Source organism: Leptopilina heterotoma, unplaced genomic scaffold (genome assembly GCF_015476425.1).
Source record: "Leptopilina heterotoma isolate Lh14 unplaced genomic scaffold, ASM1547642v1 Lhet_136, whole genome shotgun sequence".
NCBI classification, from domain to species: domain Eukaryota; kingdom Metazoa; phylum Arthropoda; class Insecta; order Hymenoptera; family Figitidae; genus Leptopilina; species Leptopilina heterotoma.
This window is the reverse complement of record NW_025110857.1, coordinates 980,996-1,008,459: the sequence shown is the minus strand read 5'-3', so window position 1 is coordinate 1,008,459 and position 27,464 is coordinate 980,996. Positions and strand designations below refer to the sequence as shown.

Sequence of the window (27,464 nt, the reverse complement as noted above, 5' to 3'; positions counted from 1 at the left end):
TCAATTAAAATTATTAAAGAAACTCCATTATTTTATGAAAATCCAAAGAAATTCTCCAATAGAATTTAATTAGTATTTTCAAAAATTTGAATAAAATCCATCGGAAGAATTCAATTATTTTCATGAATAATAATTTTTTTTTATGGAATTCAATTATTCTCAATTTTTTTTTTAAATTCTTTGCAAGAATCCAATGATTTTCAATAGATTATAATTTTAAAATTGAAAATAAAAAACAAAAATTATTTTAAAAAGTTAGATAACAAAAAAGCAAATAACAAAAATAGTAAATGAATGAATAAATTAATATAAAATCAATAAACATATTATTAAATTAATAATAAAGCATTTTTTTTATTTTTATTTATTTTATTTATTACATTGAATTTTATTTTTCATTTATTGTTTTTACCTTTAAATTCCATTATTTATTTATTTAAACAACTCTATACAATTTTCCTTTATTTCTCATAAAATTTTTGTTTATTTTCTACGAATGAAATTTTTTTTCCTCCTTCCTTTGTTTTTTTTTTTTTATTTTGAATTGATCGTTAAATATAGAAACAAAAAATATTGTGTAAAAATGTATTTCAAGAATTCAGTAAATTTTCCTTGAGCCTCTGATATTTCTCCTCCTCACATTGATGATATTTCCGATAAACATTTTCGACATCATTGCGTTCACGAATTCTTAAATTTTTTAAATAATTTTTCTGATTGATAAGATCCATTTGATGGCGTAATGCTGCAGTCTTCTTAAATTTTCTCTCGTAATCCATCAGCTTAACGTCGTTCTCAAGTTGTTTCGTTAAAACATCACGTTCACGATTGATTCTCTCCTTTTCGTTTAGTTTAATTTCTTCTTTCTCTTCCAACTGCATTCTACGTATATCAAGGACTTTTTGAAGTTCACGAGCACGAGCCTCGTCTCGTTCCTTCATTGCACGACGTCCCATCTCCACGGCATCCTTCTCGTACTTACCAACAATTTCCTCAACCTCGGCATTTCGTCTTGTTTCCTGTTCCCGGAATTCCTGTGCACAAAAAAATAAAAGAATACGATTTTTATTTTTCTGTTTTTCTTTTTTTGCCTTTCTCTTTTTTTCCCCTGCAAATCCCCTTTCTGTTTCTATACACATTGTTCTATTTTCATTTTTATTCTTTGCTCTTTCTCTCTTTCTTTTTTTTGTGCGAGGGGTTTTTTTTTTTTGTGTGTGAGTGCAATTCACACGCTCTTTCACTGTATATATGTATATTCGTGACGGATATGTTCTTTCTAAGTGGAAAAACCCTTTTTCTACAGTCAGACAAAAAAATAAATTCAAGTCGAAATAATGCGAAATGAAAAATTTTCTTTTTAGTGAAAATAGTTTTTTTTAGATTTGCAGTAATTTTAGGAAAAATAACTATAATAACTAATAACTATAATTTTTAAGTAGAAAAGTGTAAAAATAGTCAGATAGTAATATTAATAGTAAATAAAGTTTTAAGTAGAAAAAACTGTGAATAGTCAGACAGAGTACAATCGAGTAGAACATAATCAATTTTCAATTTATATATTTTGATATTGAATACAAAAAACTAGTAGAAAAGTATAGTAGAAGTCAGACAGGAAAAATAACACTCAACAGTTTTAAGTAGAAAATCCTATCAATTGTTAGACAAAAGAAAATCAAGCTGAATTAAATCTACTTTTCGTTTATGGTACTTAATTAATTAACTAAGGAAAAATTTATTGAGTAGAAAAGTAGAAAAATAGTCAGACAATATTAATAATGCTAAAATAATAATGCTAAACAGAGTTTTAAGTAGAAAAAACAGGGAATAGTCAGACAAAATAAAATCAAGGTTTAAAATCTACTTTTCCTTTAAACTACTCAATTATTGAACAAAGAGACATTTTTTTAAGTAGAATAGTATAAAAATAGTCAGACAATATTTAAATAATGATGAACAGAGTTTTAAGTAGAGAAAACAGCGAATAGTCAGACAAAGTGAAGTCAAGGGGAACAATCCATTTTCTCTTATTATTCTTGTTAATTTTTATCAAATCAAGAAAAATATTTTAAGTGGAAAAGTAAAGCAAAAGTAAAACAAGAAAAATTAGGATTAACAAATTTTTAAGTAGAAAATACAATTAATAGTCAGACAAAATAAAGTCAAGCTTTAAAATTTGCTTTTCGTTTAAACTACTTTAATTGTTGAATTCAAAAACATTTTTTAAGTAGAAATAATGCTAAACAAAGTTTTAAGTAGAACAAACTGAGAATAGTCAGACAAAGTGAAATCAAGGAGAACAATTTATTTTCTCTTAATCTTGTTAATTTTATCGAATCTAGAAAAATATTTTTAGTAGAAAATTAAACCAAAAGTTAGCCAATAAAAATAACGCTGAAGAAAGTTTTAGGTAGAAAATACTATCGATAGTCAGACAAAATAAAGTCAAGGAGGATTTATTTATTTTCTCAATATAATCTATTCCATTATTGCGCCAAAAAAATATTTTGAATAGAAAAAAATATATTCGAAAAAAGAGAACTAGGCAGCTAATAAAAAAAAGACGCTAAAGAAATTAAAAAGTTAAAAAATTATCACTAGTTAGAGAAAATAAATTAAAGCAAAATTATCGATTTTTAATTACTGATCCAAAAAACATATTTTAAGTATAAAAGTACAGAAACGGAAAAAAGAGGACAAAATTTAAAAAAAGAAGAGAAAATAAAAACTGCGCTAAATAAAATTTTAAGTAGAAATATCTATTAATAGTCAGACCAAAATAAGTCAAACAAAATTTACTTTTTTTTTTAATCTACTTCATTACCGAACCAAAAAAAGAATTTCAAGTTTAAAAGTACAAAAATAGAAAAAATAGAAAACAAAATATAAAAAATGGAAAAGAAAGGTTTAAGTAAAAAAATCTGTCAATAGTCAGACAAAATAACAAGCAGAATTAAATCTATTTTTACTAAGGCTATTTCAACATTGAACGAAAAAAAATACTTTTGAAGTAGAAAAGTTTAGAAATAGTCAGACAATAAAAATACTGCTGAACAAGGTTTTATAAGTAGAAAAATCTATTAATTGTCAGTAAAGATGAAGTCTGGCAAAATTTACTCTTTTTTTTAATCTACTTCATTATCGAACCATGAAATGAATTTTAAGTGAAGAAGTACAAAAATAAAAAAAAAATAGAGAACAAAATTTAAAAAATGGAAAAGAAGGGTTTAAGTAGAAAAATGTGTCAATAGTCAGACAAAAAAACAAGCAGAATTTAATCTATTTTTATTAAGGCAATTTCAACATTGAACGAAGAAAAATATTTTTTAAGTAGAAAAGTGTAAAAATAGTCAGACAATAAAAATAACGCTAAACAAAGTGTTAAGTAGAAAAATCTATTAATAGTCAGACGAGATAAATTCAAGCTAATTTTTATTTATTTTCTTAACATAGTGCATTTAAATATTGAAGCAAGAAAAATATTTTAAGTAAAATAGAATAAAAACAGTCTGGTAATAAAAATAATGCTAAAACATTTTTTAAGTAGAAAAATTTAACACTAGTCAGACAAAATAAATTAAAGAAAAACTTATTTAATCTAAAGTATAAAAAAAACTCAAAACAAGAAACAAAATTTTAGTAAAAAAATACAAAAATAAAAAAAAAATTTTAAAAAGAAACAAAATTTTAGTAAAAAAATACAAAAATAAACAAAATTTTAGTAAAAAAATACAAAAATAAAAAAAAATAAAAAAAGGAACAAAATTTTAGTAAACAAATACAAAAATAAGAAAAAATATTTTTAAAAAATGAAAAAGGGAAAAAATAGAAAACAAAATAGAAAAAAATTTGAAAAGGAAATAGGAAAACATAGAAAATCCAGTAAATAAATGAAACGAAAAATACAGTTTTAAGTAGAAAAATACACAAAACGTCAGGCAATAAAAATAAAATAAACCAAAATTTAAATTAAACCTAGAAAAATAGTCAGCCAAAAAAAAAATAAATTAAAATAGAATACAATCATGAAATTTAAATTCGAAGAGAAGTAGAAAAATTCGATAAAACATTCCAAGTGGAACGTTTGCAAGTGAAAATCACCTCTTTTAGACAGACATGTAAATTTAAAAGCCAAGGAGAAAAATTCACTAAATAATAAATTACGTCAATAGTCGTAGACATTATACCGAAAAGTAAAATAACACACGAGAATATTTTAGTAGAAAAATCAGTCAAGTCAGACAGAATTTCCCAAGTGGAAAAAACCTTTTATGGTCAGAAGAAGAAAAAAATCAAATGGAACAAGAGACGAGGAGGAAAGAGTCTTGGAAAGCGAAAAACTTGCAAATCAAAAGAAAGGGACATATTTCAAGTGAAAAAAGTGTTTAATAGACAGACAAGAGGGTGAATAATAGCAAATAAATATTTGAGTAGAAAAATCTCTCAAAGTCAGACAAACGTCACTGTATTTTTAAAAGGGGAAAAAATTCTCTAATAGCCAGAGGTATAAAATTATTATTATTAAAATATAAAAAGAAGTTTAAAAAAAACAGAATTTATAGAGGTAAAGAAAATTTTCTTAATTCGATAAATTAGAGAGAATTTTTTTACTCTACTGAGTAGAAAACTTTTTTTTACAAAATAAATTCAAGGAGAATTTAATCCACTGAAAGAAAAATCGTCTATTTAATTATTGAAGGAAAAGAAATATTTTTAACGCTTAAAAAATTTTAAGTAGAAAAATCTATGAATAGCCAGACAAGGTACAGTCAAGGAGAATTTAATCTATTTTCTTTTACTATATTTAGTGTTTGAACCAAAAAAAAATATTTCAAGTAAAAAAGTAATGAAATATTGAGAAAATAAAAATAATGCTTAAACAAATTTTTAAGTAGAATAAGTTATGAATAGTCAGACAAAATAAATTCAAGAAGAATTTAAATATTTAATCTACTTAATTAGCGAATCATGAAAAATATGTCAAGTGGCAAAATATAAAAATAATTGACCTTGAAAAGCTAAATTATATTTTAAGTAGAAAAACCTACGAATAGTCAGACAAAATATAAATTCAAGGAGAAATTAATCTACTTTTTAGAGTCTATTTAGTTATTGAACCAAAAAAAAGTATTTTAAGTAGAAAAACCTACGAATTGTCAGACAAAATATAAATTCAAGAAGAAATTAATCTATTTTCTTACAGTCTATTTCGTTATTGAATCAAGAAAAGTATTTTAAGTAGAAAAATACTGAAATAGTCAGACAACATTCCTGTTTAACTGAGGAGTTAAAATTTCCGATAAAATATAGATTTTAGTTCTAATTGATAATTCAGTAGTTTGAAGAAGTAAATAAAAAGAGAAAAAAAAATGAAATAGAAAAGTTTTCAAAGAGGAAAAGTTAGTTGTGTGTATGTATGTATATATATAGACAATATAAGGGTGCTGATTACTCTTCACCTGGGTTTGAAACAAAGCTCTTTGAAATTTCTCAACGCCCTAACGCTTTCTATTCTAACTTGATACTTCACTTTAATGGGCGCAGAAAGCTTCGAATTCCAGCACCCGGTTTGAGAAATTGAAAGTGATCTCATTCAGGTAACTTCCCACTAAACCTTTGTTGAAAGACAAGTTTCAAGTTTCAAGAATCGGTAATACATTTTACGGGGTGATTAAATTAACAGTGCAGTGTCTAATTTTATTAAAAACTTAGCAAACTGCTTTCAATATAAGAAAAATCGTTAGGGCATTTATTTCAAAAAAAAGAAGAACAAGAAAAAAAGAAAAATATGTTTTTTAACTTTTCCTTATCAGTTATTTTCATATGTGTTAACTTTGTATAATTTTTTTTAGTTATTTTTATTATATCCACCTTTTAGATTAGTTTTATTAACTAACTTTATTACCTTTATCATAATATTTCATATAACCAAATATAAATATATTATAGTCTAAATATTTAATCCATTTTCTTTTCTTTACCTCATTAATTATCAAATACTCTATATTTAAATATAGAACCAAAAGAAATATTTTAAGTAGATAAGGATAGAAATAGACAGACGACTAAAAAGCTAATAACGTTATTAAGTAGAAAAATTAATCAATAGTCAGACAAATAACGACATGGAGTATTTTATCTATTTTTTTATAGTCTATTTAAATATTGAACCGAGAAAAATATTTTTTAAGTAGAAAAGTATAGAAGTAGTCAGACAAAATCAGTAACGCTAAACAAAATTCTAAGTAGAAAAATCTATCAATAGTCAGACAGTAAAATTAACACAAAACAATATTTAAAGTAGAAAAAACTATTAGTCAGACAAAATTATAGTCAGACAAAATAAATTTTGGTTGAAAATTAAAACAATATTCAGACAAAATAAAGTCAAGAAAAATTATAGTATTCTTTTTTAATACTTTAACAATACAAGAAAAGTATTAGAAAATAAAAATGACGCTAAATAAAATTTTAAGTAGAAAAACTACGAAATGTCAGATAAATTAATGTCAAGTAAAATTAAATCCATTTTCTTTTAATCTCTTCTTTTATTTCCAAACCAAAAAAAATATTTAATGCAGAAAAAAAATAGAAGTAGAAAAAAAAATGTTTAAAAGCAAATAATAAAAAGATACACAGAACAGAGTTTTAAGTAGAAAAATCGAACAATAGTCAGACAAAATATGGACAAAAAGAATCTCATCTAGAATCTTACAGTTTATTTAAATTTTGAACATGTAAAAAATATTTTTTTTACGTAGAAAAGTATGGAAACTGTCAGACAATAAAAAAAAGATACAAAAAAGTTTTAAGTAGAATATTCTAGCAATAGCCAGACAAGATGAAGTCAAGCTAAACCTAAGTAATATATTTTCTTTTAATTTCGTTCATTACCCAATTAAAAAAAATATTTCAAGTAGAAAAGTAAAGCAGTAGTCAGACAAGAAAAAAACTTTTTGTAAACTTTTCAGTAGAAAAATCTATTAATAGTCAGACAAAATATCGACAATAGTATATTTTCTTATTCTCTATTTAAATCTTGAACAGGAAAAAAATATATTTTAAGTAGAAAAGTATGGAAATAGTCATACAGAAAAAATAATTTTTTACAAATTTTTAAGTAGCAAGTTCTATCAATATTTAATATTCATGAAAATCATTAAATTTTTACAACAAATTTTTTAAATAATTGTATTTTGTTTGGAAATTTTTTGAAAATAGTACATTTTAAAAATCATTGAATAACATTCTTTAGAAGAGTTCAATTATTTTTATAAATTGTACATTTTTTTTGCATAAATTCAATTATTTTTAACAAAATTTTAATATAATTTCACGAAAGAATTCAATTATTTCCTAAAATTTTAATAAATTCTTCGAAACAATTCAATTATTTTTTAAATAGTACAATGTTTGCAAAAATTCAATTATTTTCAAAAAAATTTCGCGAAAGAATTTATTTTTTTCTGAATTTGTTATAAAATTGTTCAAGAGAATTCAATTATTTTCTACAATTTTTTAATAAATCCTTCGAAACAAATCCAATTATTTTTAAAAATAGTAAAACTCTTTGCATGAATTTAATTATTTTAAAATCAATTTTAATTGAATTCCTCGGAAAAATTCCATATTTAAAAAAATTTTTAATACATTTCGAATAAATTCAATTATTTTCAAAAATCTTAATAAATCCTTGGAAACTAAAATTAAATTCTTGCGAACGATTTTGTTAGAATTTTTAAAAATAATTAAATTTCCAAAAAGAAATTCATAACTTATAAAAATAATTGAATTATTCCAGAAAATTTTATTAAAATGTTTAAAAATAAAAACAAAATTTTGTTATATTTGAAAATAATTGAATTCTTTATAAGAATTTAATAAACATTGTATTTTTAATAATTAATTTTTTCGAAATATAATGAATATTATGAAAATATTATTTTAAATCATTGAATTCTTGTGGAAAATTTAATTTGTGAAAATAATTGAAACTTTCTGTTAATTCATTTCAAATAGTATTAAAAGTAATTAAAATTCTTCGTTGAGTTATTCATTATTTATAAAAATAATTAAATTTTTACTTAGAATTTTATTAAACATTTTTTTAAATTTCGATTTCCTTGAAAAATGTTATTATGAGTGAAAGTAATATTGAATTTTTGTAAAGAATTCCATAAAAATGTAGTTAAATAATTGAATTTTTTTGAATTTTTTTTTTTTTTTTTTGAAAATGCTATTCTAAATTAATTGAATTCAAGTGGAAATTTTTTTATTCATGAAAATAATTGAATTTTTGATGAATTTCACCAATTTTTTTTTAAATAATTGAATTCTTTTGCAAAATTTTATGAAAATACTAGATATTGAAAATATTTGAATTTCGAATTTTTTTTTTAAATAATTGAATCGTTTTAAAGAATTAGATTACAATTTTTAAGAACATTTTTTTGATTTCTACTATTAGCGAATTTAAACTTCAAAGTAGTGGAAATAAGACAAATATTTCAAGTAGAAAGGTAAAACAATAAAAAGAATAGTAAACAAAATTTAAAAAATAGAAAAGAAATTATTAAGTAGAAAAATCAATTAATAGTCAGACAAAATAACGACAAGAAGAATTTAATCATCTTTCTTATTGTCAATTTAAATATCGAACCGAAAGAAACAAGTTTAAGTAGAAAAGTATAGAAATAGTCAGACAATGAAAATAACGCTAAAGAAAGTGTTAAGTAGAAAATTCCATTAATAGTCAGACGAGAGAAATTCAAGCACATTTTAATCTATTTTCTCTTAATCTATTTTATTACTAAACCAAAAAAATATTTTAGGTAGAAAAATACAAAAACAGAAAAATAGAAAAATGGAGATAAATACCGATATAATAAAAGTAGCGCTAAACAAAATTAAGTAAAATAATTTTGTCAATAGGTAGACAAAATAATTTTTATAAATTGATAATATTTAGAAAATATTTAATGCATTTTTCAACAAAAATTTTTTGTTATTTTTTTTGTAATTGTTTATTTATTTATTTATTTATTTTTTCTTTTTTTTGGTATTTTTCATTGTTTTTTCTTTTTGCGAAAAAAATTTCGTCCCTCTCGAGCAAAGAATAAAAGATTGAAAAAAATTTGCAAATAAATAAAAAAAAAAGAAAAATTGCAATTTTTAAATGTATTTCTATTACCTGAACACTCTTTAAATACGCCAACTGTTCTTTTCGAAGATCGTTTGATAAGAGTTTTTCTTCTCTTTTCGCCATTGCCAATTCCTTTTCAATCAGATCTTGAAACGTGCGTTCCATTGCAGCCTCCTTAGAGACACGCTCAGCCTGACACATTCGTGCCATTTTCAATTGATCTTTCAGATCCCTTTTCAGCTCGTTCTTTTTATTTTTCTTCAATTCGAATCGTGACGCTTCCTCTTTTTGATGTTCCTCGCAATTCTTTCTAACATACTCGCATTGCTCTTTCTTCACGCGTCGTCTTTCCTCGGACATCAACGCCTCTTTGCCAGCAATTTGCTTTCTCAAACTAGCCTCTAAATCCAAAATTGCAATCTCTCGCTTTTTCGCCTCCTCATTTTCACGTAACTTTATCTCTTTTACCTTCAACAAAATAGCAAAGAAGAAAAAAATGGAAAATTTTTTTTTTTTGCATAAAAAATTGAATATATTTTTTTTTTATTTATTTAAATAAATATTTACTTGAAAAATAGATGAAAATAATCGGTTATAAAAAATTTAATTCAGGAAATGTAAATATTAAAAAATAGTAAAAATGTCTTTTGAAATAACTTCTCTGGAAAAATATAAAAATACAATAATATTTTCTTACATTATTCAACATTTGTTCATGCCACATTGATTCGAGAATTTTTTCTTCATTCTTTCTGGCATTATTATCAGCGATTTGCATTAAATTACAGTACTTGATATTTTTGATGGTTTTCTTGGTAAAATAATCTTTCGCTTCTGGACACATATCGAGAAATTGCTGATATCGTTTTGATTTTATAAAAGATAATCTAGCATTTTCTTCTCTTACTCGAGAGTCTTCGATTTGAGTTTTTAAATTCTCTTGGTAGTTTTCTCGAGTCTCCTCAGCATTTTTCATTATTTCTTCAGTTAAAGCTTCTTCCTCCCGAAGAAGTAAATTTCGAAGTTTTTCTCTACGACGATTCAAATCTACATCATATGCCTCAATACCTGTAAAGAATAAATTTCAATTTTTCAACAATTTTTTTTTTTTTCTTTACATTATGAAAAAAAAATTGCAAAACCAAATAAAAGATTCGTCAACTTTTTGCTTTTCTCTGAAAATAAAGTAAAAGGAAGTGTTTTCAAATTATATTTCTAATAAAGAAATATTAGGATTAAAAAGAAATACTCCATCTTCATTATTCTCGAGACTGCAAATTTGATTGATTGTTATTTTTTGAAAATTAGTCTTTATTTGATTTATAAATAAATAGTTGGAAAAATATTTTAGTAAAAGTGTTTAATTAAATCTTTATATCATTTGATAAATTGTTGAAATAAAAATAATGTTGATATTTTGATTCTTTTTTCTAATGCCTTTCATTGCAAAAAAAAACTAATTTTGACTCTGGGACGCAATGGTAAATAAATGAATATTTATTAATTAATTATTGTTTATTTATGCCACAAAAATTTAATTTTTTTCCCTGACATTTCCCTGATTTACAGACAGAATTTTGTTTTTTTTTTTTTGCCTATAAAGCAAATTTTGATTTACTCCAAAAATAATTAGATACAAAAAAAAATGTCCCTAATTTTCCTAATTTTCGAATAATTATTAATATTTTTCCACAAAAATTACGATTTTCTAAAAATTCAATTTTTCAAAAAAAAGTTCCTTTAAAATATTTCTGAAATCTACATGTTTACAATTCAATTTTATGAAATTTCAATTATTCAAAAATTTTTAAATTAAATATATTGATTAAAAAATTTAAAGTAATTTAAAAAAAAAATTAAATTAATTCTAAACAATTACGAAAAATTGTCCAAAAAACTCACTTTAAAGGAATTTTTAAATACAGTTTTTTAAAATTAAAATTTTCTAAAAATTCAATTTGAAACTTTTTGAAATACAATTATTTGAAAAAAATTATAAACTCAACTCTAGTAATAAATTTAAATTATATTCAAAATTTTCAGGAAAAATTTGGCGAATAATTAAGTAAAATAATTAAATTCCAATTCGAATTGTCTAAAAATTAAAATTTCAAACCCTTTGGAATTCGATATTTTATAAAAAAACAAAAAATTGCTATAACAACTTCTCCAAAATTATTTTTAGGAATTCAATTTAATTATTTTCGAGAATTTTTAACTAAATTTTTTCTCTAAATCAATAATTTTTAATATTTCTTTTTCGATTATTTAATAAATACAAAAGGCTCTTCAAAAGTATTTCTGAATTCTACTTGTATACAATTTAGTTTTATGAAAATTTGAAATATTCAAAATTTTCAATTAAAAATGTATTTCAAAATTCAAGTAATTTAAAAAATATTTTAATAAAAATTGTTTAGAAAACTAATTTTATTCGAAATATTGAATTTATGTATTTTAAAATTTTAATTTTCTAAAATTTTAATTTGAAACTTTTGGAAATTTAATTATTTATAAAAATTGTAAATGCAACTCTAGTAAAATAAAATTATTTTTAGAATTTTTGAGTAAAATTACCAAATAAATAAGTAAAATTATTAAACTTTAATACAAATTTTCTGAAACTTCAATTTGAAACCTTTTAAAGTCCAATTAATTATAAAAATTTTAAACGCAAATTTACTAAAATTAAATAATTTTTGGAATTTTGAAATAAAATTATATACAAAATAATTCTTAAGTTATACTGTTATGATTGTTTCCAAAGAATTAAATTATTAAATTTTCAAATACCAATAGACACCAAAGTTTAGAATTTTTTTATCAATTTTAAAATTTTTAAAATTCTTTTTATAATTTTGATAAAATTTCCTGACTATTCTCTTACTTCTCTGACGAATTTTACTTTTCCCTGATTTCCTTGACCTGTGGCAAAAATATTTTTACAAAAATAAGAAAAAGTTAATAAGATAATATTAACTTTATTAACTTTTCTTAATTTGTAAAAATATTTTGGAAATAGTAGGATTTATATTATAATAAATTAATACACTAAATTATAATTAAATAATAATAATAATAATAATTTATATTACGATAAAATATACATTATAATAACCACATTTAAAAAAAATGTTAGTAACACATAATTATATAAATTTAATTAAAATGAATTTTATGAAAATTAAAATATTTTTGAATTAACTAGTATATTTAAAACTAAAATATAGAATGAAAAATGAAATAATTTAATTATTATAATTAAGATGAAGGAGAGCAAAGTTCCTATTATCATTTGAATATATGATAATTTTGGGTGAATTACGAATACTTTTCAAATATATACATGTATATATAAACGGGGGTAGATTAAAGTTTTGTAACTTGTGCATTTTCTTGTTCTGAGTTTCTCTGATTCAAGAGACAGACCACAATTTTCTAATTTCATGGCATGTCACATTCACTTCACGCCATCTTAATTCTCCTGTTATCCACTTTCTGTCTTATTCCAACTTAATAAAGAAAAATAAAATGCAATTTATTCAACATTAAAATTCTCTTCATGCAAATATTCCCCCAAAGTCAAATTAATTGACATTATTATTTTTATCGACTTTTTCCAAGTTTTTTTCTTCTTATTTTTTTTTTCTTTATTACGAAACGAGAATTCCGCAATAAAAACAGTTATTTTAATTAGTGCCATTATTACATATTGATAATAATGATAATATTAATAATACCTAATAATAATTATTATTATTATTATAACTAAAGTATAATATTAGTTAATAAATTGTTATTAATAAATTGATATTAATATAATAATATATAATAAATTAATATCATTTAATTATTCTTTTATTATTAATCATATTTTTTTAGTTTTGGAAATTGAAACCAAAATTTGAATAAAAAAAATGAAATAAAAATAGTAATAATAAAATACTAAAAAAATAAGGAAAAATTTTCAAAAAGTCAGAGTCAGAGGCTTAAAAATCAAAATAACAAAAATTCTTTTAAAAAAAAACTTTAAAAAAGTTATAAAGGGTAAAATAAACTTCATTGAAAATAATTAAAAAAATAATTAAAATAAATTTTTTTTTAGAAATCGAATAAAAAAAATTATGAAAAAAAGGTTGAAATTTAATTATTCTTTTTATATTTTTTATTGCGTTATAATGTATATATAACTGTCAAATGCAATATTCTATTAAACTTGAGCATTTACGTTCACCAGATTCTTAACAGTTGGTTTTATTGCTTATCGTATAATTTAGGAGATTTGATCAACTGTTTATATTGCAGTTTGGTATTTTATTAGCCATTCGCCAATTGAAGAATAACAATCAAATTCTGGATACTAAGTTAAAGTGTGGTAAGATTTATGTGCATGTAAATAAATTTCCCAAAATAATAATAATAATAATACACGCGAGCAAGATAAATAAGCAACAGGTTAAACGAAATTTTAAAAAAAGAAAATTATTTTATTCAAAATTCTGCAAAATTTTTTTTTTAATATTTTAGCTATATACTTTTTGATTGTAATGATGAATTGAAGATAATTAAAAATTTTATAAATTCAAAATTGCTAATTTGTAAAATAATTGAAATATTCGAAAATTCTAGGTATTAAAAAATAATGGAATTTTTGAAGAATTTTTAAGAATAAATAATTAATTTGTTTTGATGAATTTTATTCAAAGTTTTGAAAGTAATTGAATTCTATCGAATAATTTTATTGTCTTTGAAAATAATTGAGTTCGTGTGTAGAATTTTAGAAAAATTTGTTAAAATAATTGAATTTGAACAAAGAATTTTTTTAGTTTAAAAAGAATTGAATTCTTTCGAACAAACTTTATTATTTATAGAATTAATTAAATAATTATTAAATTAAATAATTCTTGCGTAGAATTTATGAAAATTTTTCAAAAGAAATAAAATTTTCCAAGAACTTTAATTATTATTAAATTAAAAAATTAAATCTTATAGCTAAAGAATTTTATCAAAATTTATGAAAATAATTGAATTCCTTCGTATAATTTTTGAAAGTAATAGAATTCCTTTGTATAATTTTATAATTTTTTAAATAATTCCTATAATTTTCCAAATTTCTGCAAAATAATTCATTTTTTTTTTTGAATAATTATATTTTTTATGAAACTAATTGAATTCTTACAAAAAATTCAAAATAATTGAATTATTTTGAATCTTTTTTTCAAAGTTTGAAAATAATTGAATTTTTTTGCAAAATTACTTAATTTTTTTCGAATAATTTTTTTTTTTATTATGAAACTAATATTGAATTCCTGCGAAGGATTCTATACAAATTTTTGAAAATAATTGACTTATATTGAAAAAATTTTTTCCTTTGAAAATAATTGAATCTTTACAAATAATTTTATGAAAATTTTTGAAAATAATAGAATTCCTTTGTATAATTTTATAATTTTTTAAATAATTCTATAATTTTCCAAATTTCTGCAAAATAATTCATTTTTTTTTTTTTTTGAATAATTATATTTTTTATGAAACTAATTGGATTCTTGCAAAAAATTCAAAATAATTGAATTATTTTAAATCATTTTTTCAAAGTTTGAAAATAATTGAATTTTTTTGCAAAATTACTTAATTTTTTTCGATTATTTTTTTTTTTTTATTATGAAACTAATATTGAATTCCTGCGAAGGATTCTATACAAATTTTTGAAAATAATTGACTTTTATTTTTAAAAAATTTTTCCTTTGGAAATAATTGAATCTTTACAAATAAATTTATAAAAATTTTTGAAAATAATTGAATTCCTTCGTATAATTTTTGAAAATAATAGAATTCCTTTGTATAATTTTATAATTTTTTTAATAATTTTATAATTTTTCAGATTTCTGCAAAATAATTAAATTTTTTTTTGAATAATTATATTTTTTATGAAACTAATTGAATTCTTGCGAAAAATTCAAAATAATTGAATTATTTTGAATCTTTTTTTCAAAGTTTGAAAATAATTGAATTTTTTTTACAAATTTCTGCAAAATAATTTAATGTGTTTTTAATAATTTTATTTTTTATTAAACTTAATTTTCCTAAAAATCAGGAAACGAAAAAGTAAAGAAAAATATAACAAGAATTTTTTTTTTTTTTTTTTGCTAAATATTGAAATGAAATTTTTTTTACTTTATGCAATAACGTGAATTTATATATATTATACATATAAATGTTTATATAGAGTTGAATGTACTTTCTAATATTGAAAATGTAAAATATTGGGAGAAAGGGGACAAAAAACAAAATTTTCTTGGCAATAGTTGGCAGAATTTTTTTTTTTTTTTTTTTTTACTTCGCAGGGGGGATATATGGAAAAATGTAATTTTGATATAGATATTCATAAAGACTGAAACTGTATAGTCGGGAATACTCAACATTGATTAAATTGGACATGCATTGAAAACGAAATTGAATGGTAGACCATCGGGATGGTACATTTTTTTAATTTACTGACGTAATCGAACTATACAGTTTTCATTTTCACACCCGGGGAATATAACAATAATTTCAAAATTATTCTAGTTTTATTTTTTTATTTTTAGAAACAATGTCTTGTGGCAATTTTTTTGTGAGGAAAAAAAATTTTGTCATTAGATTATTTTCTTTATTTGTTTATTTGATAGAAGTAGAAGTTGGTTTATTTAGTTTGGTTTGAAAATTCAATTATTAGATTTTTTTTTATTCACTTGTTTATAGAATTATATTTTATTTATAGATTTCATTTTTGTTGACTGAGAGCTATTTTTTATTTATTTAGAGTTTTTTTTTGTTTTTTTTTTTTTAGTTTCTTTGTATTAATTTATTTAGTGTTAATTTTTTTGTAAACAGAAGTTTTAATAAAAAAGTTATATCGCTACTCAATTTATTTATTATTGTATATTTATTATTAGAATAAATGAAAGAAAGCAAGAAATTTGAAATTCATTTGGAAAATTATTTTATGAACATATAAATATTTTGTGAATATTATTATTCATTTTATTTCAGTCTCTCTTTTTTTATTCTTATTTAAATACTTTTTTATTTTACTTTATTTAATATTTTATTATTTATTTATTTGATATTTTTTGTTATGTTCTTAGAGAGTAAAATATGCTCTCAGAGAGTAAAATAATTTTTTTGTGTTCTTTATTTTTTTCAAATATAACAAAAAAAAAAAAAACAAAAAATATAACAAAAAATTATTTTACTCTCTGAGAACATATTTTTCTCAACAAAGTAATTTTGTTGTGTTTTTATTTTTTTCAAATATAACAATATTTGAAAAAAAAAATAAAGAACACAAAAAAAAGTTATTTTACTCTCGTTATTTTTCGAAAAGTTTCTTTTCTTCTAAATTTTTTCTCCATAAAAAAGACATAGGGGAGAAAAAAAATTCCACTCTAAGAAGAAATCTTATCTTTTCTTTGGTGGTGACAAAATATTATTTTTTTTTTCTGTTTCAATTTTTTTTTCGAGTTAATAATTACAGTTTCGCGTTTCTTTTTAATTTGCACACCATTCATGCAGTAAAATTGAAACAAAAGGGGACCATCCTTCCTCCCCTCTCTCTCTCCTCCTTTTTCCCTTTCGACATTTTATTTACAAGACCTATTGTCCCAGGAGCAGAATGTCTACAATTATTCTTTAGTCGTATCTTCTGCAAACAGAAGCTCTGAGCGAAAGCGCCAACGCTAGGGACCAAAACTATATGCTTTTACTCGTCGCCTGAGTCTCAGAGCGTTAATATAATATTTACGTGCTTCGTGAACAACGAATAGCGAATGAGAGAGGGTGAATTTTTATACAGTGCACGTCTCGCCACGCTTGTAGTAAATTTCTTAAACTTGATAGGAACGCCGAATAAAAACACAGTTTTTTTTGACAAGCAACTTCTATTGAATAGTGCATGTACACTTTTCTCCACAACTATAGTATTCCTCGTTCGAAATTCAACCAAACTCGAGTTTTTTTTTCTCTTCCTTTTTCTGTTTTTATTTTATTTTCTTTTTTTTTATTATTTAAATTATTTCACAAATGCACTTTTCAATGAATATACCTTGTTTGGGGAAATTACATCTTTTTTGAATTTATACATTTTATATATATACTTTCGAGGAAATTTAATATAACGAAATATTATTCTTTGTTCGTTGGGAAAAATTAAGTTTGCGAAATAAGTGAGAAATAAAATTAAAATGAATCTAAATAAATAAAAAATTACTCTACGTTGACACAAAAATTTTATTTTCTTTCTCCCTGATTACCAGATAGAATATTTTAGACTTTTGACTTTTTCTTTGATCACTAAAAACTTTTTTATTTTTAAACATCAAAACCTGAATTTTTGACTTATTTCGTATAAAAAATTTCAAAAAAAAAACTTGTTAACTAATTGATTATTAATATTTTCAAAAACTTGAAAAAAATTCTTCGACAAAATTCAATTATTTCCAAAAAATAATAAAATTCTTTGACAAAATTCATTTATTTTCATAGATCAAATCATATTCTTAAGAATTCAATTACCTCCATGGAAAATAAAATTATTCAAGAAAGAAATCAATTATTTTCAACATTTTTTATAGAATCCTTCGCAAAAATTTAAAATTAATTTCAAGACAAAAAAAATTTTTTCGCAAAAAATTAAATTGTTTTGCCGAAATTTGGAAAATATTCAATTATTTTCAAACATTGAAAAAAATTTCAAAATAATTCAATTATTTTGAATTTTTTGCAAGAATTTAATTAGTTTCATAAAAAATATAATTATTCAAAAAAAAAATTGAATTACTTTGCAGAAATTTGGAAAATTATAGAATTATAAAAAAATCATAAAATTATACAAAGGAATTCTATTATTTTCAAAAATTATACGAAGGAATTTAATTATTTACAAAAATTATACGAAGGGATTCAATTATTTTCAAAAATGTTCATAAAATTATTCGAAAAGATTCAATTATTTTCAAAGGAAAAAAATTTTTTGGATATAAATCAATTATTTTCATTTCATGAAAATAATTCTTAAGAAGAATTCAATTATTTTCATAAATTTTGATAAAATTCTTTAGGTATAAGATTTCATTTTTTAATTTAATGATAATTAAAGTCTTTTAAAAATTTGATTCAATTTTCAAAAATTTCCATAAATTCTACGCAACAATTATTCAATTAAATAATTATTCAATTAATTTCATAAATAATAAAACTGTTTAAAAGAATTCAATTCTTTTTAAACGAAAATTGGAAAATTATTATAGAATTATTTAAAAAATTACACAAAGGAATTCAATTATTTTCAAACATTGAAACAAATTTCAAAATAATTCACTTAATTTCAAACTTTGAAAAAAAATTTTAAAAATTTTGAATCATTTTCATACATTGAAAAAATATTCAATTATTGTCAAACTTTGAAAAAAAATTTCAAAATAATTTAATTATTTTCAAAAATTTTATTACTTTTATAAAACAATAAAATTATACGAAGGAATTCAATTTTATCAAAAATTTTCTATAGAATCTTTCGCAAGAATTCAATATTAGTTTTATAAAAAATAAAATTATTCGAAAAAAATTAATTATCTTCAGAAATTTGGAAAAAATTCAATTACTTTCAAACTTTGAAAAAAAATTTCAGAATAATAAATAATTCAAATATTTTCAAACTTTGAAAACAAATTTCAAAATAATTCAATCATTTTCAAAAATGTTCTTACAATTTTTCGCAAAAATTTTATTACCTACTTTTATAAATAATAAAATTATACAATGGAATAATAATTATTTTCAAAAATTTTTATAGAATCCTTCGCAAGAATTCAATTACTTCCATGGAAAATAAAATTATTCAAGAAAGAAATCAATCATTTTCAAAATTTTTATATAATCTTTCGCAAGAATTCAAAATTAATTTTAAAAAAAATTATTTGCAAAAAATTAAATTGTTTTGCAGAAATTTGAAAAATATTCAATTAATTTGAAATATTGAAAAAAGTTTCAAAATAATTTAATTATTTTCAAACATTGAAAAAAATTTCAAAATAATTCAATTATTTGCAAACTTTGAAAAAAAATTATAAAAATTTTGAATAATTTTCATACCTTTGAAAAAATATTCAATTATTGTCATACTTTGAAACAAAATTTCAGAATAATTTAATTATTTTCAAAAATTTTATTACTTTTATAAATAATAAAATTATACGAAGGAATTCAATTTTATCAAAAATTTTCTACAGAATCTTTCGCAAGAATTCAATATTAATTTGATAAAAAATAAAATTATTCGAAAAAAATGAATTATCTTTAGAAATTTGGAAAAAATTCAATTACTTTCAAACATTGAAAAAAAATTTTAGAATAATAAATAATTCAAATATTTTCAAACTTTGAAAACAAATTTCAAAATAATTCAATCATTTTCAAAAATGTTCTTACAATTTTTCGCAAAAATTTTATTACTTTTATTAATAATAAAATTATACAATGGAATAATAATTATTTTCAAAAATTTTTATAGAATCCTTCGCAAGAATTCATTTAAAAATGTGACTAAAAAAATACATTTTTTTTCTTCGTTTACTAATTGACGACAGAAAAATGTAAATTGTCCAAAGGGCAATTTTATCAATAGAGAAAGAAAAGCAATTTTCAAAACAAAAATAACAATTTTTTCATATCTCTTTCTCTCTCACTATGTTAAAATACATATTTTCTGTGAAAATAGACTGTAACCGTATATATAAAGCTCGTTTTTATAATTTTTTTTTTATTTTGCAATTTGGCTGGTTGAAAAGTTCCACTATAAAATCAGCATTGTAAATCCTTGCTCGCGGGCTTACATACTAGAAACTATATTCACCATTAGACTTACAAGCCTGCACATAGGAAAGAATAATAATTTTATGTCTAATAAAGAAGAATGATCAAAAGTTGGTGGAGGAAAATCGGGAGGAGATAATACTACAACGAAGTATACAATCGCTTTTCATAATTTATCTCGATCCTGGCCAGCTTCTCTCTCTCTCTCTCTCTCTCGGCGACTTTTACCCGATATATTCCCCCCCACCCCTATCCTCTACCACTTTATTTGTTTCCACAGAAACTAGATGCGACGCGAACCCGCGAAGAACAAGTTTGCAACGCGAATGTACTATTAATTAAAAGATACGAGGCTATATTCGCCTTTTTTTTCTTTTTCTTCTTCTTCTTATTTCTCCGTTCGTTTCGAGTTTAAAAAAACATTATTTGGTTAACTTCAATACAACCCAGCCCCCAACACTCCTTTTGGTAAACAAAGAGATATTGTGAAATGTACTTGAAAAAGCTCTTGAGGCCAAATAGCGAAATATATTAAGACAACAAAAAATTGTTTCTTTTTTTTTAAATGAGAGAAAGAGAGAGAGAGAGAGAGAGAAATTTTTAATAGAGAAAAAATTTTACGAATGTTAATTTTACCCGAATAAAGTAAAATTTACTATTCTAATTTTCATAGTATAATCAAAACTCTCTAGAATTTTTAAAGGCAACTTTAAGACCACTTTTAGAGAAACATTTGAAAAAAAAATCTTACGAACCTTAATTCAACGGATGAGTAAAATTTTTCATAATTTCATAATATAATCGAAACTATTTGGACTTTATGAAGGAAATTTCGAGATGATCTTACGTTTTTTATTTTTTTCATTTTTTGAAAAAATATTTTAATAGTAAAAATTAGTCAAATTTACTAAAATTTAATTTAATTTTTTTTTTTTTTTAATTCTGTGTTTGACGCAAAAATTACTTTCACTACTGATATCGTGGTGAGAAATGTCTGACTGGACGAACGTTTATTTACTAATACTGAAAAGTGAAAACTTTTTGTAAAATAATTAAGTAAGTCTAAAATTTATTTTGTAATAGCATAAAAATATTCGGTCTGACTTAATCTGCTTTAAACTACTGACAGTGACAACTAATCTGACTAAAGTCAAATTTCACTGCTATTTATTATCAAAAAAAGAGAATAGTTTTACTTTTTCTTCTAGAGAGAGAACAATTTTTTATAGAAAAAAAATTACTAATAATGAATAAAGTAAAATTTACAGGAATTTTATTTCAATTATTTTCAATAAAAATTCTGTGTCTGACGCAGAAATTACTTCTACTACTGAGGCATCGAGGCAAAAAATGTCTGACTGAACGAGAGTTTAACTACTAATATTGAAAAGAGAAAATTTTCTTCAAAGCCTAAAATTTATTTAGTAATAACAGAAATCCCGTCTGACTGAAATCGCTTTATACTACTTCATGTGACAAAGAGAAACAACTAGTCTGACTAAAGTCGAATTTTACTACTAATACAGAAATTAAAATAATTTTTTAAAAAATATATTTAAAAAACAAAAAAATGTTTTATTTTTTTCAAAAAAGAGAAAGAAAAAAAATTTATGATAGAGAAAAAATTTTACTAATGTTAATTTTAAAAATAAATCAAAATTTACTATTTTAATATCATGGTAGGTATAATGAAAAATATCAGGACTTTTTGAAGGCGATTTTAAAACCTTTTAAAAAAAAAGAGAAAGAAAAAAAAAATTTCTTTCTTTTTTTAAAAGAAAAATTTTTTATTTAACAAAAAAATATTTACGAATGTGAATTCTACGGTTGAGTAAAATTTATTATAATTTTATAATATAATTTAAAACTACTTGAATTTTGCGAGGGTATTTTTGAGATAGCTTTCCGTTTTTTATTTTTTTTATTTTTTTTTAAATGTTTTAATAGGAAAAAATAGTAAAATTTACCAAAATTCTTTTTTTTTTTTTTTTTTTTTTTTTAAATTCTGTGTCTGACGCAAAAATTACTTTTACTACTAAAATATGTCAAGTATTGTCTAACTAAACAAAAAGTTAACTACTAAGATTGGACAGAGAAAAATTTTTATAAAATGCCTACTAAGTCTGAAATTTATTATTCGGTCTGACTAAATTTTCCTTATACTACTTATATTAAGAAAATGTGAAGAAATGTCTGACTTTGCGAGAGTTTAACTACTAATATTGAAAAATGAAAAACAATTTCAAAAATAGCTACGAAGTCTAATATTTATTTATTAATAGTAGAAAAATATTCCGTCTGACTAAATCTACTTTATACTACTTAGAGAGATAAGAAAAATCAACTAGTCTGACTAAAATCGACTTTTACTACTAGTAAAGAAATTAAAATCATTTTAGAAAAAAAATATAATAATAAACAAAGAAAAATTATTTTAATTTTAATTCAAGTTAGAAATTTTATTTTTACTTTAATTTCCAATAATTAAATTTAAAATTAACTTGAAATTGGTAAAATTTACCAGAAAAAACGAGGTATTTTCAAATAATTAATTATTTACTGCAGACAGACGGTTTTTTGTTTAAATTCATTTCTGTATCAATATTTTGTTTTTGTATTTTCTTTTTGGGCGGCATTTATTTGAAAAAAAGAAGAGAAAAAAAATCAAAGAGAAAATTAATATTTTCCTGGATTTTTGTTTTTATGACAGATATAGGGGACTTTATTGTATGACACTTGATTGACTCGAGAGTGATTGATATTAATCTTTTCAAAATATCTCTGCATTTTTTGTTTTGTTTTATTTAACTACTTTTAAAGTATTTTATAATTACATTTTCATATTTCAGAGGAAAAATTTATTTTCTTTTCTGACAAAAAAAAACGCATTATTTCTACCTAAAAAGAATTTAATAGTATAAATTTCAATTTGATCAATTTTCTTATTACATTAATCCTAATAAATAAATTGGAAATTTAAAGTGCAAAGTTTTAATAAATAATTTCTGAATATTATATAATTATGTCCTATAATAAAAAAATGGTCATGTAACTGCTGATTATTAAGAATTAATAAATCTTGTCTGCTCCATTTCTTTTTTTAAAATGAATTATCATTTTTAATTTTTTTTTCTTTTTTAAAAAAAGAATTTATATAGTTTTATCGATAAATGTATAATCTGATTAAAAATTCTTTTATTAGAAAACGAGAGTTTCAAATGAAAATTTACTGTTTTAATTTGAATTATAGTTTTTAATTTTTTAGCAAAAAATAACTAATTATTAGTTTCCTTCCAAAAATTGCTTATAATAATAATAATTGCTTTAATAATAGGTGATAAAATAATTTACCATTACACTTTGTAATTTTTTTCCACTGAAAGTAAAAATTACTTATTTTAAAATAAGTAGAGTATGAAATAAATATATTTTATCTAACTTAGATAAATTATATTTCCTTTAAATAGAATTTTTCTCTGGACGTTGAATTGGATTTAATTGATATTAAATGATATATTTTGATTATTTCTTAAAATAAAATTCTCATAAAATATAAATAGCCGAAAGTCTAGTACAACTATAGTCTTATCTAGAATTTATCAGAGAAACCCAGAGGACACTTGCTAGCATATGTCAAGTCCAGAATGATAAATTTACACACGGAAGGGGATTCCGTTAATTTAAGGGGAGAAAAAATGGGTATTAAGGGTAAAAAGGGCAATCAACTGTCATCCCCGTAATTGTTGAAGCAAAATATAAGCCAATATTTTACTATAAATTCAGATAAATAAATATTTTATTTCCACACAAGTTTAACTTTTAATTAAGTTTGACTTTTATAGTCTCGAAAATATCAGATTATATAATCTCCTATTTTTAACACTCAATCAATTAATTTCAATCTTTTAAGGGTTCGTTCATAAACAACGTATTAAAAAATGGTGCTTAACAAATGTAAACGTGTAATGCATGTACTGACAAAAATATTATTTGAATATCAAATAAAATTATTTGATTAATTGAATCACATATTTAGTTAATACAAAAATAATAAAATAAAATAATAGTCAAAAATTTATAAAATTAAAAAAAAAGGAATTAAATATATTTGAAGTTACTATTACATTAAATTAACAGTTTTTTTAAAATTATTTTCTAGAATTCTTGACTAAAATTAATTTTTAAATCAATTCTTTTTAATAACTTTTGAAAAAGTTCTTTAAGAATTTTCAAATCCATTTTTAAAATTTTTAAATCATTTTTTATTAGAAAATTCTACGAGAGTTTTTAAAAATTAATATTCATAGAGAATTTTATCAACAAATCTTTAAATAATTAAATTCTTTTGACCAGTTTTAATAAAAATTTTTTAGAATAATTACAATTCTCGAGGAATTCAATTAAAATTGTATTACAAATAATTGAAATTCTGCGATGAGTTTTATTATTTATGAAAGTAATTGAATTTCTGTCAAATTTTTATTATTAATTAAAAATAATTAAATCTTTGCATAGAATTATATTAAATTTTTTTCCCAATTGTAAATGCAAAGCAACTTTTTCAAAATTTAATTAATTTATATTTAAGTAAAATTATTCATTAAATTATTTATAAGTTATAATTTTTTACAATCATCTCATAGACGATTTATTAAAATTATCCTTGACAATCATTTTGTTTAAACTATTTTCTCCTTCTTCGAGACTCCTGACTTTTTCGACTAATTTGTCATTAAAAATATTTACTTCTTTTTTATTCTGCAAATAAATTGAATTCCTGCAACGAATTTCATTATTCATGAAAAAATTTCATAAACATTTTTAAATAATTGATTTCTTTCGACTAATTTTATGAAAATTCTAATTTCAATCATTGAAATCCTGAGGAATTTTTATTATTCATGAAAAGAATTGAAATCTAACCAAGATTTTTACAAAAAAACTTTTAAAAAATTCAATTTTGTTTGGAAATTTAATGAAAATAGTAGATATTGAAAATCATTGAATTGCAAAAATTTTTTTTAAATAATTAGATTTTACAAAAAATTCTATTAAAATTTTTGAGAATAATAATTGAATGTCTGTGGTATTTTATTAAATTTTTTTTTAAAATAATTGAATTCTTAGAAAGCATTGTATCATTTATAAAAATAATTAAATTCTTACAAAGGATTTTATTAGAATTTTTTAAAATAATTGAATTTTGAAGAAAAAATGTATTAACAATTACTTTTAAAAATAATTGAATTCTTCTGATGAATATTTTTATTTATGATAATAATTAAATTAAATAATTAAATTTTGCAAAGAATTCTATTAAAATACCTCGAAATAATTGAATTTTCGAAAATAATTTTGTTATTTATCAACATAATTGAATTCTTTCAAAGAATTATTTATGTAAATAATTGAATTGTCGGGAAGAATTTTATTAAAATCTAAACGAATAATTGAATTATTTTTAAAAAAAATTAATTGAAATTGTATTTACAATAATTGATTTCTTTCGAAAATTTTTATTAAAAAAGTTGAAAATAATTGAATTCTTCGAACAAATTAAAAAAAAAATTTTTTTAAATAATTGATTTTTTCGAGGAAATTGAAATTAAATTTCTAAGAATAATTGCATTTCTCGAGCAATTTCTATAAAATTTTATTAAAAATAATTGAAATCCTGCAATGAATTTTATTATTTATAAAAATAATTGAATATTTACTCAGAATTATATTAAAATTTTTTAAAAATAATTGAATTGCTGATAAGAATTTTATTAAAATCTAAAAGAACAATTGAATTATTTAAAGCAAAATTAAATAAAATTGTATTTAAAATAATTGATTTCTTTCGAAATTTTTCATTTAAAAATTTGAAAATAATTAGATTTTTCAAAAAAAATTGTTTAAAAAAAACATTTTTTTTTAATAATTGATTTTTTTGAGAAACTGAAATTAAATTTCTAAGAATAATTAATTACATTTCTCGAGTAACTCCTGTAAAATTGTATTCAAAAATAATTGAAATCCTGCGAATGCAATTAATTTTATTATTTAAATGAAAATAATTGAATTGCTCAGAATTATATTAAATTTTTTTTAAAATAATTAAATTTCTGAGAAGAATTTTATTATTCATAAAAGTAATTGAATTATTGCGAAAAATTTTATTAAAATTTTTTTTTTAAATAATTCAATTTCCATGAAAACTGTTATGATTAGTGAAAGTACTGTGAATTATTGAGAAGAATTGTATAAAATTGTTGTTGAATAATTGATTTTTTCAAAATTCTTTTCAATACGATATTCTGAATTAATTGAATTCCTGTGGAAATTTTATTATTTCTAAAAATAATTAAATTTTGATTTAATTTTATCAATTTGTTTTTTAAATAATTAAATTCTTTTGCGAAATTTTATAAAAATACTACACTGAAAAAAAATTTATTTTGTTTCAAATAACCGATTAATTGACTCTATTATCAATTAAATATTTACTTGAAACAAATAATATATATTTGAGTCAATTAAATGGTATTTGAAACAATAATTTCTGTTTTTGAAGCAAATATGAATTATGAACCATTTAATTGACTCCAATAAAATATTATTTGATTATTAATGAAATATTTCATTGATAATAGTCAATTAATTAGTTATTTGAAATTTTGAATGAAATAAATTGGCAACACTTTTAATTTGTTTTTGTCTCAATTTGACATCATTAGAAAAACTGTGATAAATATTGTCAAATTGAGACAAAAAACGAATCAAAAGTGTTGCAACACTTTTGCAACACTTTTGAAATTTTTTGAAAAATTTGTTTACTTATTTACACATACCTAATTTAATTTTCATGTCGAATTGAGTTTTTTCCGATTTCTTCTTTGTTCTCTGAATGAAATTGATCGTATCACGTAAGTGCTTCTCTTGACGAGCTTGTGCTTGTGCATTGAAGATAAAATTCGATGAATCTAGTTCACGTTCGCGAATCCGGTCACTGCTGCTACTGTAACCAACACGGCAAGCATGGTTGCCAGAGTGAAAACCACCTTTCCCGGGTTCTCGTAACCTGTAGCCACAAACGACATTAGCTGTTCCAGGTACGTTTATCGGCCTACAACGTGATTTGACTGCTTCATACCCAGGAACGTGATTTGAACGTACCGCAATGTTCATTGTCTCTTCGGAGACACTAAATACAAAATAGACAGTTCGAGCGAACGAGACTCTAGTGATTATGCCAGTCGAGTACATTGTAAAACGTAATGGGCCAAATTTTATTGAGTTACACGTTTCTCCCCCCCCTCTCTATTTGTCCATTTCTCTCTCTCTTTCAGTGGGAGTCAATTTACCCTCGGGGAATGAAGGAAAAAGTCTGTGATCTGTATTTCAAGTCACAAAACATTCTCCACGATACATTTTATATGAGCAGAGTGAACTTAGAGGGAAATTCTTCCGTTCGCAAAAAAAAAAATAA

General features: G+C 21.6%; 1 protein-coding gene across 1 annotated transcript; it reads right to left on the bottom strand.

The window, feature by feature from the left end:
• Positions 1 to 576: 576 nt before the first annotated feature.
• On the bottom strand, positions 577 to 27,241 carry LOC122497773 (golgin subfamily A member 6-like protein 7). Its single transcript, XM_043605055.1, has 4 exons — positions 26,827 to 27,241; positions 9,837 to 10,207; positions 9,188 to 9,607; positions 577 to 1,034 (listed from the first exon to the last, which is right to left on the bottom strand). Exons 1-4 carry the CDS (start codon positions 27,239 to 27,241, stop codon positions 591 to 593), a joined length of 1,650 nt encoding a protein of 549 aa, XP_043460990.1. The 3' UTR covers positions 577 to 590.
• Positions 27,242 to 27,464: the final 223 nt, after the last annotated feature.